Genomic DNA, 19,813 nt, shown 5'->3' on the forward strand with positions numbered 1-19,813 from the left:
CAGTCTGGGTACCATCCTCTTTGCATCATCCCGAGAGTCAGCTTCTCCCTGGGAGTTCCAAGTTTGAAAAGGCGACTGGACTCTCACTTTCCATACAAACACAATATATCTTTATTGAAGTTGGCGAAATAAAAACAAAATCATGCATTTCAAGTGAGTGGGAAAAAATATCTTCCTTATCCCCTGCCCCAACAAAACCCAACCAAGCCAGCAGGGTAGGTTATATTAATGCAAGGAGCTGAAGTGGGGAGTGAAGGATGAGGTTAGGTGGGGTGGGGTACCAAAGGGGCCTAGGGGATTGGTTGACTGGCAATCCCCACCAGGTCTGGGGGTTGGGGGGAGGCAGTGGTAGCAATTTCAGCAGCATCCCACTGCAGACTTAGAGACAGCCAGGGGTGGGAGTGCTTCTTAATCCCAGGTCCACTTCCTCTTCTCCTACTTCCTGGAAACTTGGGTTTTAACTGAGCCTCAGAAAGGTGAGGGCGGAGGACCAGAGGTCTGGAAGGCGGCCACCCTCCCAATCTCAGGCCTCTGTGCCAGGTGTGACTGAACCTTGCAGGAAGGAGAGAAACCAAATGGCTTAGCCACCGAGTGGCTGGGCCATCACACCAGAGACCCAGCCTGACTCTGGGCAGGAACCATCACAGGGACAGCACCCATTCGGCTCAGAGCAGAGGAAGAGACCCCACCAGGGCCGGGAGATATTGGCTGAGGGTGGGCCCCATCTGTCCTGGGCAGCCTTGGCGAGGGCAGGACCTGACTGGAGAGGCTGGGTGTGGGGGTCAATGCACCAAGCCTGGAAGGGCCCTGGGGTGGCCGGAGGGCTCGCGCTGAGGTAACAGAGGAAAGGGTCCCATTCTTGGAAATTGTGTCTGAGCCCTTGGGCCAAAGCAGCGTCCGGGGAGCGATGGCGTCCTCCCTAGTCATCAAAGAAGTGATAAGAGGTCAGAAGGTGGAAGGAGGAGGAGAGGGGAGTTTCCATATGCTTTGTCTTATTCTCACTTCTCCTCCCTTAACATCTGCCCATAGAAGTGATGTCTCAGCCACCGCCCATCCCTACCTTAGATGGGAGCTCCTTGAATCCCCAAGGAGAGCCCTCATCTTGGCAGAGACCAGGGGCACTTACTTGATATCATTGGCCGGCTCCTCTAGGGCCTTGCCTCGGCGTTGGTACAAGAGCACCAGTCCGGCCAGCAGCCCCAGTCCGACCATGGTGCCCACGACAGCTCCAGCAACCACCATAGCCCTGGGCCCTGGAAAACCCTTACTGTCAGGCGGACTCTCAGCCATTCCCTGGCCCTTTCCAATCCCACTGCCCCTCTGCCCCACCACCACCATACCCAGTTTCTCTCTTTGTTAAGGGGAAGGTGACTGTCGAGCAGGAAGTAGTCACTGACCAAACACCTGCACAGACATGTAACCAGGACAAGCACCTTGTCCTGTTCTAACGAGAGGCCTCCGCAGACAGCCCTCCTCCCCTCTCTTGCTGACCCGCTCCCACCACTGATCAATCTTCTCCTTAACCACACTTACCCCTCACTGACCTGTGCTCACAGTCAGGGTCACGTTGCACTGGGCGCTGCCCACCTCATTGTGGGCCCTGCAGATATACACTCCAGACATGGAAGTGGACAGGTTTTTGAGGCTTAAAGACCCGTGGATGGCATCTGTGGACACAATTTGGCCATCAGTCCAAGGATCGATCCCCTTTCCCATAAAAAATCACCCTGCCCTTCCTCTGGAATGTCTATTTTGACTCTCTGAGAGCCTTAGCTATCTGAATCCCTGATGAAAGGTGAAGGTGTGACGATCAGTTGCCAAACTGCTAGCTCACTACCCTTTTCCATTTCCACTGCTCAGTGTTCCCAAGTGATATCTGAAAGAAGGCTAAAGAGGAAGTGATGCCCAGAAAAACCAAAACCTGATTTTCACTTTTATTTCTGAGTAGTGAGAGAGAAAAAACACTGAGCAAGGAATTAGAAAACGTGGCATCCAGAACAGGCCATGGGACTTTAAGAAAGCTATTTACTATCTCTGGGTCCCAATTTATTCATCTATAAAATGGGGTGATATGACCTAATTGATGGTGTTGAAAGGAATGTATGAAATAATCTAATGATTTTAACAGTTAAAGTTTGTTGGCTGCTTACTCTTCACCAAAGACTAAGTTCTTTACATGTACTAATTTATATAAAAGTCTCACAACAAACCTATTATGTAAGCTCTATGTTAAAAAAAAAATTAAAAAGTTTTATTATAAAAATGGTCAAATAAAAAGTAGAAGGAGGAACAAAATGAAAACCCATATATCCACACTTGCTAACATTTTACTACACTTATTTCATTTCTTTCTCTTTTTCTCAGGACATTTTAAAATGAACATTTCAGCATGAAACTCCAAAACATAAGGATACTATCCCACATTACTGCAATACATTTACCATAGCTGATAAATTAAGAATAATTCTTCCAAAGCATCGGGTTAAAATTGTTCCATCAATAATCTTAATAAAATTGACAAAAAAAGTTCCAGCTGCCTCCAAGTGTTTTTTATAGTGGTATTCATACATGCATGCTCAGTCGTGTACGACTCTTTGCAACCTCATGGACTGTAGCCCACCAGGCTCCTCTGTCCATGGGATTCTCCAGGCAAGAATACTGGAGTGGGTTGCCATATCCTCCTCCAGAGGATCTTCCAGACCTAGGGATCAAACTCCCATTCTCCTGTGTCTCCTGCATTGGCCAGCAGATTCTTTACCACTGAGCCAGCTGGTGTGCTCAAGTCAAGGCTATTGATACTCCCATTTTACAGACGAGGAAACAGTCACAAAGTCACACGTGTAGTGAATGGCAGATCCTCCAGCCCCAGCGTCTCTTGTGTGGCATGGTCTTCAGCACCTGTCTGCGCCTGGCAGGCCTCTTTCTTCGCCCCCTCCCCACATCCTCCTTCCCCCGCCCCCCACCACAGTGCTTTTCAGCATTGCTGCCCCTTGCCCCCCAGTCCCTCTGGCCCTCATCTTTCCTCTACCCCAGCCACACTCTCAGTTGTCTCTGGAAGTTCCCTCACCTAAAACAGGTGCAAAGAAAACCTGGGAGGATGGGGGTGACCGCACCCACTGGTACTGGGCAGTGGGCTTACTCCTTGGGGACTGGCAGCTCAGGGTCATGTTGGCCCCCACGTGGGCCACACCGCGGAGATGGCAGGATGGCGGAGCTGGAGGGACTGGGGGAGGGAAGACGGGTTAAAAACTCATACCAGGGGACCAGGAGCTCCCCCTCCCCCTCCCACACATGGACCCTCTGCCACCCTTTTTGCCCCTCCCCCAACCTTCCCCCTCGGTCACTTGGGGGAGAGGCCTGCCTGACCTCCCACGGGTGCCTCTGGCTCACCCAGGACATCGAGCTCTAAACGTTTGCTGCTTTGACCTTTAACAGTGCCTTGATTGTCTTGCAAGTTCACAAAACAGAGGTAGGACCCGGAGTCTTTCTCCTGCAGGTCCCGCAGCCGCAGTGACACGTTCCGGGAGGGCATGGGGTGGACCAGGGATGCTCGAGGCATGCCCGTTGTGACCTGACCGATGTGTGCCAACACCTGGTGGGGGCAACAACACCTCCCCATCACAACATGCCTGCTCTGTGCCCAGGGCTCAGCTCGTCCCCCTCCCCCAAACTGGGGGTCCTCAAATACCCCTTATCTGCACCATCCCCTCTAACCTGTAGCAGCTGTCCATCCACCTCTGTCTCCCTAGCCACCCTCTCACCGCCCCAGATCCTCTGCATCAGAACAGGTCCTCTTTCCCTGGATGCTGTTTCTTCATCTCCCACTTGGGTGTTTAGAAAGTGGTAAAAATGGACGTGTGTTAGTTGTTCAGTCATGTCTGACTCTTTGAGACCCCCTGGACTGTAGCCCGTCAGGCTCCTCTGTCCATGGACTTCTCCAGACAAGAATCCTGGAGTGGGTAGACATTCCCCTCTCCAAGGGATCTTCTCGACCCAGGGATTGAACCTGGGTCTCCTGCATCGCATGCAGGTTCTTTGCCATCTGAGCCACCAGGAGGGGCTCATATAAACATATAAAACATATGTTTATAAATCATATAAACAAGGGGAGAACGTATGAAAGAAACAGGCTGCAGGGGGACAGCCAAAAAGAAAAAGTATCTTATAAAGTTTTCTTTTTCTTGAAGACCCTCCCCTCCAGTGTATAAATCCCAGCCCCACTCCTTTAATCTAAGTTGCTTTCATATTTCGCATGCTTTCATTCCCTATTTACCAAATGACTCCCCCCTCAACACTCTTCCTAGGACCTTGCAGGGAGCCCATGTAAAGAAGGTGCTCTGAAAATGACATTTCCCTGGCTTCGGGGTAAATCTGCCTCTGATGTCAGGAAAGTAGAACAGGTAAGAGACTGTAGAAAGAGACCTACCCTTGCTTCTCAAGGAGTTCATAAAGGAGTTGGGGTGGGGGGCAGATAATCATCTGGGGAGTGGGCTTACTGTGACCTGTGGCCTGTGAGCACATCCAAAGGACAGATAATGTGAAAACAGGAAGATGCTCAACTTTTAAAAGCTGTGTGACACCTGCCCTAAACTTCCTGTTTCCTGTATCCTCAGTCCCCACTTTCCCCCTCACCCAGCAAAGTAAAACGTTGGCAGTGTTTGGTGTGCTGGGTTTCTAGGGAACCCTAGGAAAAGGAGAAATGGCTGGGTGAGGGGAAGACTCCAAGATCAAAACAAAACTTGAACTGGTGACACGGATCTTGCATTTCCCTGACATCTCTGGCGACCCCTCCCACCGTCGCCAGCTCTTCCCAATGCACTTCCCGACTCCTCTCCCCTCCCTCCCCCTAACCCCCTCACACTCCGAACCCCCCAGCCCCGCCTCTAGTAGGTAGCTAGCCTCCTGCCCAGAAGTTCCCTCACCTGGCTCATATTCTTATCCTTCCCTTCTACGAAGAACCACATCACGGTGGGCACCTCCCAAGGCTTGGGCTTGGTCGGAGACAGCTCCCCTTGCAGGCTGTACCACGCTGGGAGCACCACTTCCGCTCCCTCCACCGCCCGCAGCTTCGTGAGGCTGGCGGACACGTGCACCTCCATCTGGGCCCGCGAGGGGGACGCTGGGGGGGAGAGAAGGAGAGTGAGCGCGGAGCCCAGGGACCCTGCCCAGCGCGGTGGCAGCAGAGGACGAAACTCTCGGGGGTCTCTCCCAAGACTGCCCAGGGCCCGCTGGCCTGTGATCCCGCGATGGTCGAATCCATCACCGCGTCTTCTCCCCAGCCTCAGCCCCGCTGGCTTGTAGCAAGGATAGGACCCATGTCTGTAAATTCATTTGTATTCAGAGGCACAGATTTCAGAGCACCAAGTGGAGGGGGCAGATTTCCAGCGAGAAGGGGAAGACACCCAAGAGGAAGGGCGGATTTAATACCTTTAATCTACACTCTACTTAAGCCACTTGCTCCCGCAATTTCCCCGGGGCATGAGCCAAGAAGGAAAGACCAGGGTCAGGATCAACAGCGTTCCCGTCTCCTGCAGTCCTCCACCAGATGGGCAGAGGGGACCGGGAAGGTTAATCGTTTACCGATTAACCCCGCGGCTCCTTCAGAACTACTCCGAGCCAGAGAGACTGGAGCGGCCAGTGCCCAGTGCGGCCCAGTGACTGCTGGGCTCCACGACTTCCTGCTGGATCTCCACACGTGGGCTCCCCCCAGGAAACCTCTCAAAGGCCCTTTGGGGGCCCACGGGAGATGGGGGGAGGGTACTCTGAGGTCACTGGGAACCTCGGCAGAGCTAGGAGGAGAAGCAAAGTCCCTTGACCATCAGGTACAAAACCGATCAAGCACAGAGCTTCCATCTGCCTGTGGCTGTCCTTCAGGAGGTGGCCGGGGGTATGGGTCTCAGGGAGGGGACTGTCGAATCGGAGCTTGCCTCATGGCGTCCAGAGGCACTCCCTTACTGCCCTTTGGAGAGGCAGAGGAGAGGCCCAAACAAAAGTCCTTTGGGGGAAGAACCTTGGGCTTGTCGGAAGCCAGGCCTGAGGATGCTGGCGGCTCTGGACCTTCACCCAGCTCTTGCTGAGGCTCTTGAGTCCTCGGCCTCAACGGTCTGCACTGGAGTCTGAGATGCCATCTCTGCGTGGTGGTTAGGGGGCCGCCGAGCGGACAGAGGCCGCGCACAGGCCGGGCTGTCCACCCTCCTGGAGGCCGGCTGAAGGCCTCTGAGGGCCCAGGAGCGGATCCGGCAGGATGCGCGCCACCCCCTCCGCTTCCTGGTTGCGCGTCTTTACAGAACCCTCACCCCAATTCCTTGGCCTTCTTAGCACCCCCCTCCCCATTTCCTGGCGGGGTCCCTGAGGGCTGAGCAGGAAACTTGTGCCCGGTGATAAGCCAGGAGACAATGCCGAGGGCGCCGCTGGACCGGAGGCTCTGCAGGCGAAAACAACCTCCGCTTCAAGGAGCCCGCCGCCCGTTGAGGACCGACCGGCTGGCCGGGACACCAGAGAGGCCTGCGGGGGGCGCAGGCCCTAGCCGGGCCTTCCTGCAGCTCACTCCCAGCGGCCAGACACAGTTCCCGCGGGAAACCTGCCGGGGTCCCAGGAGAAGAGTGAGCCGCCTCCGCCCTAGGCGCCCCTCGCTCAGGTCCTGCATTTATAATATCACTTTACAAAGAGGGGGCGGGCAGGGTAAGTCAGTAAGTAGTAAGCTGGACACACTGGGGCCTGGACACAGGTCAGCTAGGAGCTGGAGAAGGTCCCAGGCTTCACTGCTCTGATCCTGGGTGTCCCCCGGACCACAGACCCCTCAATTCTTCAGGGCTTTTTGCTCCCAGGTGCCACAGGGAGAGGAAAGGGGGGCGGGCGGATCTGAGTGAAGGAACCCAGGGCAGGGAAGGGACCCTACTGGGCCTCTCCAGACCAACTTGTGGAGCAGGCAAGAGCGAAGGAGAGCGAAAATGGGCTCTGGGCTGGCTCCCCAGGGCTACTATTTTTAGTCTCCCTTTCTCTGAGAAACTCCCCCCGCGGGCTTCTCACGCCCCAGGGGCAGCATCGCTGAGCCGCGAGGGAGCATAAGGGCCTCCGGGTAGAACCCGGTCGGGCAGAGCCCAGTGGAGCCGGTATCTCGCAAAATGCTGACCATCCAGAGGACCATTTAACCCTCAAGTGGCCAGCGAGAGTTCTGCAATCCCCAGCGGGGGTGGGGTGGGGGGTGGGGGTGGGGAGAGGTAGGGATGCTGAAGCCTGGACCTTCAGTGTGAAAACAGGCTCAGAGTTATCAGAGCTCGGATAGAAAGAGGATGGGTTGCAGGAGAGACACAGATGATCGGATGACGCCCTGGACACTGACTTGAATTTTTCTGCCTTGCTTCAGAGATCCCCAGCAGGAAGGGGGATGGGGAAATTGAGGATAGAATGCAGGAAAGAGACAGTTTAAGTTGGGAGAGGGGGACCTGAGAAGTGGAGAGATCCTACAGCAGGCCACCAAGCCTAGAGGGGCTGGCAGTCTGGTCTTGAGCCCCACTTTGTCTGGGGACCCTAATACTTCCTGCCCTGACACCCTTGCAGCACAGATTGGGCTAAAGAGCACCCAGGTGAGATTTAGATGGTCCCCATCTCAGTCTCAATCACTATGGTTCTTTCCAAGCCCTGGAGACTTCCAGCCTGAGAGAAATGAGGAGTTAAAGCTGAGCCGGACAAACCCACCCTTCGCCCTCATTTGGGATCCTTGAAGGATGGCAAGAAAGCCTGGGAGGCAGCATGTGAAATGGTTTATAATGAGCTTTGTTCCTGTGGGTCCTTTTCTCCCAGATGTTGGTCCGGGCCACTCCAGCTTCTGGGTGTTCCTGAAGGCCTTCACACAGGCCTCAAGCAGTTGCCCCAAGGAGGTGGCTTTCCTCTCTGACTCTCTGAGGCCCTCCTCTCTATTTCCTTTGTCCCTTTGGCTCAGAGAACCAACAGGGGGTGATGGACCTCTTGGGGGGGGGGCGGTGGTCACAATTCTGCTCCTCTAGGCATTCGAACCCCTCCTCCATTTCCTGTGTCCTACATGACCTCACGGTCAAGCTTTGGGGGCACCTCCCTTGATTCCCAGGGCAGGAAGCAGAAGGAGGGGGCCAGAGGAAGGATCCAGGCTTGTGAATTGAGGTGAAGTCCCTGTGTGAGTCAAGCTGGAGTACCAGGGAATTCCCCAGGGGCTCTTGCACATCAGCTTGTGTGTGGGGTGGGGGGCTGGGAGGGGGGCTAGAGTTAAGTCCTTAAGCTCTTTAGCCAGTGTCTCCTCTAGCAGCTCAGCTCATCTGGCTCTGCCGGTGGAGGTGGGGAGTGAGGGTGAGGAATGGTTCCAACAAACGTTCTCCCCTGCCACAAACATACAGCACCCAAAGTGGTGGCTGTTCCCCAACACAGGCGACAGAAATCAGCACCAACCAGTGACACCCAACCTAGGGGAAAGTTTAAGTGCTGGGAGGGAAAGAGCCGGAGGAGGCGGGATCCTGTCCCACCCAGCTCCTCATCAGCTCCCCAAACCAGCCTCTCAGGGTGGGATTCATCCCATCTCCCATCTCATGTCCCCTCCAGGTCCATCCAGGCTTTCACTCACCGAGAGTAGTCAGCCCCAGGAACAAAACCCGCAGCAAGCTGGTCGCAGGAGACCCGGGCAAGGAAATCATGGCCTTCCCTGGTCCCGACGCAGTCAGGGGCGCCGGCTCGGGGCGCACCGACCGACAGGTGTTCAGGCTGCCCGGCAGCTGGAGTGGACGCGGGAACCGGGCCACTGATACCAAGGGCGGCTCTGGCCAGAGTCTCTGAGTGTGTGTGCCGGTGGCGGGGTGGGGACCGCCGGGGACTGGGGGGCGGGGCACTCGAGGGGGCGGAGAGGTCGCCGTCCTCCCGGGCGTGGCTCCAGGGTGACCCGCCGCAGGGGGGCGATCCTCGCGCTCCGACGGCCGGATCCCGCGGCCTCCACCCGGTCAGGACGCAGGGTGGGGTCGGGTGAGTCGTGGGGCCCTCGCAGCCAGCGGAGGTCCAGGGCAGAAGAGAGGGTCCTGACCTGTCAGACCATGCCATACCCTTCCCCGTCCGCTACGTGGGCTAGGAAGGAGGGCCAGGAAGGAAGGGAGGTTTGGGGATTGTCCGATGTCCAGGGGTCACCCTAAGCGTCCGGGGGTCCCGCCCCATTAACTGACTGGGGGAGCTTGCGGGTACAGCGTCCTCAGGCGCGTGTCCCCGGGGCCACTGGGGCTCACAGTGTGGGGGTCGGGGCGGCAGGAAGGGGCCAGAGTGCCGGCCACGCGGGCCCGGTTCTGCTGCCCGAAACGACCAGTTTTCCAAGGCCAGCGGCGGGCTGGCCGCGGGAGCCGGCCGGGAGAGCGGCGCAGGGATGCGGCCGCGGCCGCCCCCGCCCATCCCTGCAGGTGCCGCGGGATCCCTAGGCTGCCGGGCAGGATGCGAGGACCTGCGGGCGGAGATCGGACCTCTCCGCAGGTTCCCCGAGGCTCCCTAAAAGGCAGACCCGAGGGTCACTCGGAGCTTGTGCCGGAAACCCAAGGAGGGAAACGATTGGCGCAAGGAACCCCAGGTTCTGGGCGGGAAACAGGAGAGAGGAGCCAAGTTCCTCTCTCAACTCTGAAAAGCCTTAGGCAGACCGGAGAGGAGGGGGCAGCTGCGGGAAGATAGACTGGACTGAGTCCGTCGGTTTATTTCTGCCCATATCTTCGCTGCCTCCCATCCCGCCCCCAGCGCGTTCTGATCTTTTAATTCCCCGGACTAGATCATGTTCTAGTGAAATTTAATTTACCCGTCCCTCCCCCACCCCACCCCGCCCCCACCTCCCCGCGCGGGTCGGTCAAATGCTCCTCTGCACCCTCTGGCGGCCGCAGTTCTCTTAGAGAAGGGCGCGCACCTGTTCTGGCTTCTCTGTCGGACAGCCAAAATAAAGATGCTTCAAACGTCGGGGCACAGCTCAACCACCGAGTCAAGGTCACCGAGGGCAGAAACCATAACAACGAATCCCTGGCGCTGCCTGCTCCAGGTGATAGTTTACTGGGCAGAAAAGATGCCAGGTCTCCTGGATTCCATTTACTCCACATGGTTCTCAGGTCTTTGAGCCTGCACTCTCCAAGCAGGAGAATACACGGTGCCCCACTGACCCTCTCAGCTCCTTCTTCCTAGTATGACCTGCGTGACTGCTCTTTAAATACCTGCCATGCAGTGGCGCTGAGAAATGGCAATGTAAACACTAGACTGCTCATGCAATCCCTGGAATCTAGTACTCGGCAGCTTAGTGCCAGCAAAGGGAGTAGTAATAGGTAACTGCTAGTCTCATACCTTTATGCAGGGGCTACAGGCTTGAAACTGTCAACTAGATTGTGTGTGTGTGTGTGTGGTGGGGTGCTGTTGGTTTGGTTTTTCTAGTCTATCACAGTCATTTTTTTTTTAACTTTAGTCTTCATTGCAAAGCACCTTTTATAAACATCCCTCCTTTACTTCCAGGTCAGGCTAGGTTACCCCTTCCAAGAAGAGCAGCGAGCTCTTGGTTGTCTCAGGTGCACTAAAGCATCTGATTACAGGCTGTAATCAAGCGCCACATAATGCAGAATCTCAACATTCACTCTCAGTAGCTAACTTTTCAGAATTTGCACCCGAAGTAATTTACATCAGAAGTAAAGACACAAATATTACTTGTCTGGCAACCACCACAGTAATCATTGTTGTAGGCAAGATTATGGGAACAAGTGAATATACAGGGGCATACTTTGCACTCTTTTTACAATATTTTATAAATCTTAAATTATTTAAAAACAGTCTTAAATTATTTCAATAAAAAGCTTCTTAAAGGAAAAAAAGAGGTAAAAATACAAATAAAGATTTGTAGGCAGCGATTCTCTCCAAGTGACACAGAAACAGTGCTTTCAGGACTTTCACTGTTCTCACCCAATAGAAGAATTTTCTATACTATCTCTTATTCCAACCACTTTTTTTTTTCCTGCTGACCCTGAGGGGGTCAAGTGTAGAAGTTAGCAGAGCAGTTCTTTTACTTCCTGAAAGTTTTTGCTGAGATGTAGTAATTTAGGGTGAACATTTCTCTTTACCCTTGTATAAAATGGGAATATTAGAAGATGATCTGGGAGTGATCTGGGAGCTGCTTGCACAACAGATTATCTGCACGAGCTAAGTTCCGTATGTTAGAGATTTGCAGTTCACTAGTGTTTCTCCCAGTCATACATCATCTTTTACCTCTACAGTATTTTAAATTTTTTTTTTTGATGTGGACCATTTTTAGTCTTTACTGAATGTTACAGTATTGCTTCTGTTTTGATTTTTTTGGCCCCAAGGCATGTGAGATCTTAGCTCCCCCACCAGGGATCGAACCCACACCCCCTGCATTGGAAGACAAAGTCTTAAACCCTGGACCACCTGGAAAGTCTCTATGGTACTTTTTTTTTTAATGCTGATTTTTATATTTGAATGTAGTGTCTCCATTCCCCTGGAATCAGTTATAAGGCTTCATTAAGGTCTTAATAGTCCACTTTTTGTTTTTAGGAAAACTCATAGTTATATGACACCCTGCTCTCCCTTTTTCTGGATTGTTCCGGCCAAAAAGAATAGATATTCAGAATCAGCAAGGTACTTCCAAGTCTCCATTTCCCAATGCTCAGCTTTGTCCTCTTGCCCCGACTCCTCATCCGTCCCAAGCCACATGGTAAAAACACACACAGGATCAGTCTTTGCCATATTCTCCTTGCTGCTCATAGTGGTCTAGCAGTGCCCTGTTCTCAGTAACAGTAGGTAGATCTCAAACGTCCTCTCTAAATGTTCCCAAATGTTCTGCCCCTGCTAAGTAACCAACAGCAGTGAGAATTGGGATGGGGAGAAATTGTGTTAGTTTTAGGGTTGACCAGTGGCAGTTTGGGGAATGCCATGTACTACTCCTGGCAATAATGCTTTTTCCTGCAGCACTTGGCATGGATATTATGAGATCATTGCTTCAAAATGGTCAGTGTAGCCTTGGTCTTCAGGACAATAATTCCAAGTTCCAAAGAAGAGCTAACTCATGGGAGTTTCCTAAGGCCCATTCCTACAGCCTATGCCTGGCAAGATGTGCTGCATTCAAACATTCCAGACTATTTACACACTCCCTGAACTAACACTCATTTTAGCATCTCATGTCAGGAAACAGCCAACTCCATAGAGCTGGCCTCAAATGCCATTAATAAGGGTCATCTCATTGATCATAAGCTCTCTAGTCATTAGACAAATAAATAAGCACTGACCAACCAGAATGAGGACTTCCCAGGTGGCTCAGTTGGTAAAGAATACACCTGTAATGTGGGAGACCTGGGTTTGATCCCTGGGTTGGGCAGATCCCCTGGAGAAAGGAACAGCTACCTATTCCAGTATTCTGGCCAGAATTCCATGGACTGTATAGCCGATGGGGGTCACAGAGTCGGACACGACTGAGCAATTTTCACAACCAGAATGAGAAAAATTACTGATATAAGGCCATTCAGGCTATAAGAAAGAAACTTTTTTTTTAATCAATATGTAATTTTATCTTCAAGAAAAATGGGGAGATTTATAGCTATTCCTTGGACATGTAGACCACTTAAAGTAGAAAACCTGAGAGATGTTGGGGGACTCATTAAAGGTAAATGAATCTAACAAATCCCTGCCTAGACACTAAAGTATCCCTTCACAACACTACTGGTAAGCTAGTTCTTAGCTGAGAGTACTAACCTCTATGTGCAGTGCACAGAAATCTCTGAAAGATCTGAACGTGATAGTTACCCTCCTAATGAATCAACACGTTACCATTTCCTATCCTATGGACCACTTAAAATCTTTGGACGTTTCTCTTACACCTTCTCTCCTTTTCTAGGCAGTATGATGTCAGTCCTCCACCTGTGCTCTTGAGACAGCTGCCTCTGATTCCTGAGTATAAAGATGAGGAATGAAAGTCTCTTGCAAATATTATGTACCGAGGGCCAAAAGGAATATCCTTTTGTAGCTTTTTAAAAAGTAGCACAAAATGAAATGTCCCAGTGACCTTCGGGACTCTGAAAACGGATCATGACATTGGCCAGTGGGGTACAGATAGTGAAGATGAGTAAAGCAGTGAAGCTCCTACCCTGCTCTGTTTTGTTCATCCCTCGCAGTCAAGTCAGAGAACAGTCCCACTGCCGGTGAGACCACGCTCCGCTACAAAAAGCTCCACTACTACAACGCCAAGAGGCCAGGAATTCCTTTAATTTTTTTTTTTTTTTTTTAAGTTTTAAATGGCAACACAACCAAAAGTTGGTACATCACAGAAACAGAGGGCTTTGCAGGCAACACTGATTGGGAATAGCAAAACACTTGGTTGGTGAAAAAAAGTGAAACTCTAAATTATATACAATAGTAGCTAAAGGGTAATATTGAAAAACAGTCTTATTCACTGTGACTCAAGATTTTACTTGCCATTATCTATTGCTTATTTATTCAAGGTTGTAAATAATACTTATATAGAGACATAGAGATGTGTAAAAATGAAACATCGTGAAAAAAATACAATTTTTCAATTTCATATGAAACTCAAAGTATAAGTTTTGTCCAATATGGAATGTACCTACATTTGTTTACATTAGGGCTCTAAAATTCATTTAAAAATTGGTTTTTTGTTGTTTTAAAAAAGAAACAGCTGACCCACCACACAAGTCTGCTGTGTAGCTTGTTTGCTCAAAATGAGCATTTTTCAGGTGAGGTCTGTGTTCTCTGCCCAAGGTCTACTATGGTTTCTTAGTTGTACTGGCCCAATCGTGGAAAGAGTTTCCATGAAGAGTCGATGGCAGCATCTGGATGAGGGACAGTCTGGGTCATGGGACAGGGGTAGAGGAGAGAGAGGTAAGAGCCCAGATCCTTATGAAGGATGACATTCAGTTGTTGTATTTTAAAGGGTACCCGATGGCTTTTTCCAGGCACTCAACTAACGAGCCAGCAGAAAGAAAATCCCTCTCAACTTCTACAAATTTGATGTAGATGGATTTGGGGGACACACCGGGATCCACAATACAGTTCTGAGACAAAAACCCATTTATACCAACCCAATCCTTGCTGAAGGTTTTGGTATTTGCTTGGAAATGTAAAAACAAGCATTGCTGCAGAGTCCTGACCTCAGCAATTCCGAGGTAGCAATAGGTAATTCGAGTGGGTTCTATCTCCACCTGCAGGGAGGCTTGTGCTGAAAGGGTTTCCAAGTCAACCCGGCCCTCCTTTCCGGGGTCCAGGGTACGTCGCTCCACATGGGGGGAGGGAGGCCTCTCAATACACTCCTCGTAGCCAATGGCATAGAGACCCGGGCTTTTGGGAATGCCTCCTGGCAATAAATACTGAACCACATTCCCACCAGTTGGTTTGGAGTGGGCGATGGGGATCCAGTCAATTTCCATGTGCAGCTCCAGGCACCTAGCTTCGCTGATAGTGATCTCCAGAAATTTGTAGTATACATTCTTCCAGTTCATTTTCTGCACTCGGGTCATGATGATCCGGCCCTCGGGCTTCTCAGAATTGAAGTACTCCCGGAGTCGCTTGCCGAGGGGCACCTGGGAGCTGATCTCAGCATAATGGTAACGGATATCCTCTTTCCAACGGGTGTTGTAACCGATTCCAAAAATGGCCAGTTTATTAGAAAGGTGAAGCCTTGAAAAGTCTGTCCAGCTCTGAAACAGTTCCCATTTCAACTGTACTGATTCCAAAATTTGTACGATATTCTGCATGATGTCTCTTTTCCTAGAAAGAGAGATAAAAGTCAGATTCCTCAGGTGTCTAGATGAGCACTGTCCGACAGAACTTTCTGCAATGGTGGAAATGGTCTATGTCTGTGCTGTCCAGTATGTTAGCCATTGCACTGAAATGTGGCTACTGTGAGTGAGGTATTAAGTTCTTAATTAGCTAAAAATTACGTTTAAATAGCCACAGATGGCTAGTGGCTACCATATTGGACTGTGCAGTTCCAGATAATCATAGTATTAAAATCTGAGACACGCTTACCCCGAGCAAGTTTCTAGAACTAGTGATAAACTGCTTTCCATTATTCTATAGTCTAGTTGTATTACACTTAGTAACTATTGATACATAAGACCCTAGGATTTCAGAAACTCAAGAATAATGTGTGTGTGTGTGTGTGTATAATAGTGCGTATCATGGCTTTCGGACCTATCAAAAAGTAGGTGAAGAATGCTGTATTCAGAAAAGTAATCAGAATCACTTAAAAGAATAAACAGATTAATTTCTAACTTGGAAATTCTGGAAGTTAAGGAAGTTTGACCCATACATGCTGGCCATAGGAAAACATGAAATTGATAACGACTACTGATCTGAATTTTTCAAACCAGGCTTCAGCAGTATGTGAACCGTGAACTTCCAGATGTTCAAGCTGGATTTAGAAAAGCCAGAGGAACCAGAGATCAAAATGCCAACATCCGCTGGATCATCAAAAAAGCAAGAGAGTTCCAGAAAAATATCTACATTTGCTTTACTGACTATGCCAAAGCCTTTGACCGTGTGGGTCACAACAAACTGTGGAAAATTCTTCAAGGAATGGGAACACCAGACCACATGAGCTCCCTCCTGAGAAATCTGTATGCAGGTCAAGAAGCAACAGTTAGAACTGGGCATGGAACAACAGACTGGTTCCAAATAGGGAAAGGAGTACGTCAACGCTGCATATTGTCACCCTGCTTATTTAACTTATATGCAGAGTGCATCGTGAGAAATGCCAGGCTGGATGAAGCACAAGCTGGAATCAAGATTTCCGGGAGAAGTATCAATAACCTCAGATACACAGATGACACCACCCTTATGGCAGAAAGTGAAGAGGAACTAAAGAGCCTCTTGATGAAAGTGAAAGAGGAGAGTGAAAAAGTTGGCTTAAAACTCAACATTCAGAAAACTAAGATCATGGCATGTGGTCCCATCACTTCATGGCAAATAGGTGGGGAAACAATGGAAACAGTGACAGACTTTATTTTTTTGGTCTCCAAAATCACTGCAGACGGTGACTACAGCCATGAAATTAAAAGACGCTTGCTCCTTGAAAGAAAAGCTATGACCAACCGAGACAGCATATTAAAAAGCAAAGACATTACATTACCAACAAAGGTCCATCTAGTCAAAGCTATGGTTTTTCCAGTAGTCATGTATGGATGTGAGAGTTGGACTATAAAGAAAGCTAAGCGCTGAAGAATTGATGATTTTGAAGTGTGGTGTTGGAGAAGACTCTTAAGAGTCCCTTGGACTGCAAGTAGATCCAACCAGTCCATCCTAAAGGATATGAGTCCTGAATGTGCATTGGAAGGAGTGATGCTCAAGGTGAAAGTCCAATACTTTGGCCACCTGATGTGAAGAACCAGCTCATCGGAAAAAACCCTGATGCTGGGAAAGACTGAAGGGAGGAGGAAAAGGGGACGACAGAGGATAAGATGGTTAGATGGCATCACCGATGCAATGGACATGAGTTTGAGTAAGCTCCGGGAGCAGGTGATGGACAGGGAAGCCTGGCATGCTGCAGTCCATGGGGGTCGCAAAGAGTCAGACACGACTGAGCGACTGAACTGAATTGATCTGATTCAAAAAAGGATATATTGAAAAAAGGATATTTTCCTCTATTTGTCTAAAATTCATTACTACTCCCAAATTTAAAAGAACAGTTTAGCACAGAATCAAGATCTGAAAATTCAGATGGAAAAGTTCCATTATTAAGCTTCCGTTTTAAGAGAGAAAAATTCCAGATAATGAATTGAGATTGTCCTAAAATGTATTTTTATAAAGGGAAGCAAAAGCATAGAAATTATTTCAATTTTGATTTGGACAGTTAACAGAATAAGACAAAGTGCAGGGAAATTCTTGTTTCACATGCTGCTTATTTCAAGTAATTCCAACTGACACTTCATAATGACTTATATAGATATGAGGATATTTGTTTCTCAGGGCACAACTCTGATATTGGAAGACTGAAGTTTGTTAAATGGTAACTTGGCAGCAAATAATCACACTCTACATCAATCACAGGTTTAAACTACAAAAATACTCAACTACCACACTCACATATAATCAAACACAGGCAAGAAAAGAGGGTGGTTTGTGAACAGCTTCTTGGTAGAAGACAGACTGTACACTTTCCTCTTAAATTCTCAAATCTTCTAGAAGAGCTTTTGGAACAAACTGGGGGATCTTCCACATAGCCATTCTCTCTTACTTTCCTTTACTTTCTTTCCAAGATGACAAAGAGCAAATGTTTTGTTATCAGTTTTCTTGGTCCAGTGACTGTCCTGGACTCACCCTCTACCCTTCAGTTTGTCTAAAAAGCTACTCAAGTACTTGAGTGGCCATGCAGATGAAATCACTGCATTTCTGGGGACTGTTCCTCTTCTCAGAGTGCACAAAGGCACTCGGTCACTTTGCTAATGTTGAGGATGTGGTGTCTGTGAGGCTAAGATGTAGGACCATGTTTCTGCATGGGTCAATGCTTTAAGTATCCCAATGCCTGACATACAGTAGGTATTTGATAAATAAGTGGTGACTCTTCTTAATGGGTGAAGGATGGTATAACTGACTGGTGTAAAAGAATGTATCAGTTAGTTCAGGTGAATTCCACCTAAAACTTAAGAGTGAAAAAATCCAGTGCCCAAATGAAGTTATCATATTTGGCACTGTCACAGCCCTAAGTCAGCAATAAGGAACAGTTCTTAGGAAACTGGTACACTGGGAAATGAGTCGCCTTTTAGGACCCACTCACCCTATGGGCTGAATCCTGGAGAAACAGCCATGCTGGACATTTCTGCAGAGTCTGCCAGTTTCCTGCCCCACTGATCTGATCTCAGCCTGAAGTTCCCTGGGCTTAAGCCTCAGACCAGCTTTTGACAGCTGTGGAACACGGCAAGAATTAGACCCAGCTGTCTGAACAGTTCCTAAGAACTGTCTGCTGTATTTCTGAAGTTCCAACTGGGAAAAGTTCAGGGGGTTCTGAGACTGGTGACACCAGTTCTGTGAAAATGAGTTCATTTCCAGTTACATCAGTTGGCCTACCCTGCAGTTCCTCAGAACTTACTTTTTGATTCCCAAAATGGAATGTTATAATCTGGGGTCCCTAACTTCTGGGAGCTAATGCCTGGTGATCTGAGGTGGAGCTGATGTAATAACAGTAGAAATAAAGTGCACAATAAGTGTAATGTGCTTGAATCATCCCCAAACCATCCCGTACATCCTGGTCCATGGAAAAACTGTCTTCCAAAAGACTGGTCCCTTGTGCCAAAAAGGTTGGGGACAGCTGTAATTTAAGTGTTCCTCTGGCCCTCCTATCATTTCACTTAACCCCAGACAATCTGTGGGCCCTGCACCTCATCTCTGTATCATATTTAAACATCCAAATGCCATATCCACACAAATACCATAAACACACTTATTTTCATATATCTGTTTCTTCTTGTCATATACAAAATTCTCAGCATTTTTGGATTAACCACTGGAAAACTTAGGCTAAGAAGATGAAGAAGAACAATGAGACATGCTCCCTCAGTGGCATGGCAGGTTCTTGACTAGTCTGAGCCACCAGAGAAGCCCCTAACTTTCATAGCATGTCGAATTACAGCAAGACTTTTGTCATTAAACTTAGGTATTTACACTTTTTAGAAAGGGGGAACATCTACTTACTGTGCTTCTTCAGAAGACTCTTGTTTTATTTTTAATGTTCTCTTTGTGACAGGTATTTCATCTGAAAAACAGAGATTTTGGAAACATTATATTTTCCTAAGTGGTGACATGTATTTATGTAGATGAGTAGCTGTAAGTTTACTGTTTGTTCCATACTTTCCAATGCGAGAACTTAATTCTAGTGTCAAACACTGTCCAATGCCAGATTTATAGATGTAACTCATATATAATGAGATGCATACATTTATATGCAAGATCAGAAACCAGCTCTATGAGTATAAAGTTCTTCAGGGTCACTAGTAGATTTCTAGCTAGGAGCTTAAAGCTTAATTTCATGGCAAACATGATTTTTAAAGGAATGAGAATGAAAATAATTGTTTTATTTAGATTTTCTATGTAGGTTTTATAGAGCAATTATTCTCCCCCAGCCCAGTATCAGGATCAATATGCTCTACATGTTATTTTTGTCCCAAAGGTTTGGGTGGCTTAACTCTCTTCAGCAAAACCAGAGTTATAGGATGCCAAAGTAATTTAGACCTTAGAACTGTTTTGAAATTAAGAGGCAGTGATCACTTAGCATCTGCCCTTTTTTTCTTCCAGCAATCAATTCTCTTACATAGTGTTAGTCTTACAGTTTTATAACCACTTTCTTTGCTCCTTCTCTCTTTCAATATTTAAAATTTTTTTTTTTTTTAGGAAGAGCATTTGAAAGAAATATTGGGTTGGTCAAAAAGTTCTTTCGGGTTTTCCACACCATTTTATGAAATAATCTGAATGCATATTTTGGCCAACTCAATATTAGCATTTAATCCTTTTTCTTTTGAATTAGCATTTCTCTGTCATAGGAGGATCTGTAAAACAGTGCCCGTGGCCTTTTGTCTTAAGCTGGGGAGGCATATTTATAGAGCCAGTTCTACTTATCCTTCCTTGGGGGCTGCCCGAGTGCATCACTAGAGAGTAAGAACATTCACTTACAAGTGAGCACTCATTACACAACTTGCTACGAATGTACAAAGGCTGCAGCAGACACTTGATTAGTACTGGCAAGTTATGAAAACTAAAACCTGAACATTTATTGCAAAAAACAAAAACAAAACCACCCAACTACATATATATATATATATATATATATATA

At 48.6% G+C, this 19,813-nt stretch overlaps 2 protein-coding genes across 7 annotated transcripts in view; both read right to left on the minus strand.

Annotated features, from left to right (window-relative positions):
• Nucleotides 1-87: 87 nt before the first annotated feature.
• ESAM (endothelial cell adhesion molecule) lies at nt 88-8,813 on the minus strand. Its single transcript, NM_001078066.2, is given in 7 exon segments — nt 88-919; nt 1,127-1,253; nt 1,545-1,667; nt 3,068-3,223; nt 3,391-3,592; nt 4,923-5,119; nt 8,594-8,813. Coding segments are annotated over 7 exon segments (1,191 nt in total). The 5' UTR covers nt 8,664-8,813; the 3' UTR covers nt 88-603.
• A 4,404-nt stretch (nt 8,814-13,217) lies between these two features.
• MSANTD2 (Myb/SANT DNA binding domain containing 2) overlaps nt 13,218-19,813 on the minus strand; it is a 29,953-nt gene continuing 23,357 nt past the window's right edge. For 5 of the 6 annotated variants that reach the window (XM_002699213.6, XM_003588026.6, XM_010820917.4 and 2 more), the window contains 2 exons: nt 18,679-18,739; nt 13,218-14,757 (listed from right to left, as the gene is read on the minus strand). In XM_002699213.6, coding sequence (XP_002699259.2) covers nt 13,905-14,757; nt 18,679-18,739 — 914 coding nt within the window. In that variant the 3' untranslated portion in view covers nt 13,218-13,904. The remainder of the gene's footprint in view (nt 14,758-18,678; nt 18,740-19,813) is intronic. The other variant, XM_015461197.3, reaches the window with a different exon arrangement.

The sequence above is a fragment of the Bos taurus genome, chromosome 29 (assembly GCF_002263795.3).
Source record: "Bos taurus isolate L1 Dominette 01449 registration number 42190680 breed Hereford chromosome 29, ARS-UCD2.0, whole genome shotgun sequence".
Lineage (NCBI taxonomy): Eukaryota > Metazoa > Chordata > Mammalia > Artiodactyla > Bovidae > Bos > Bos taurus.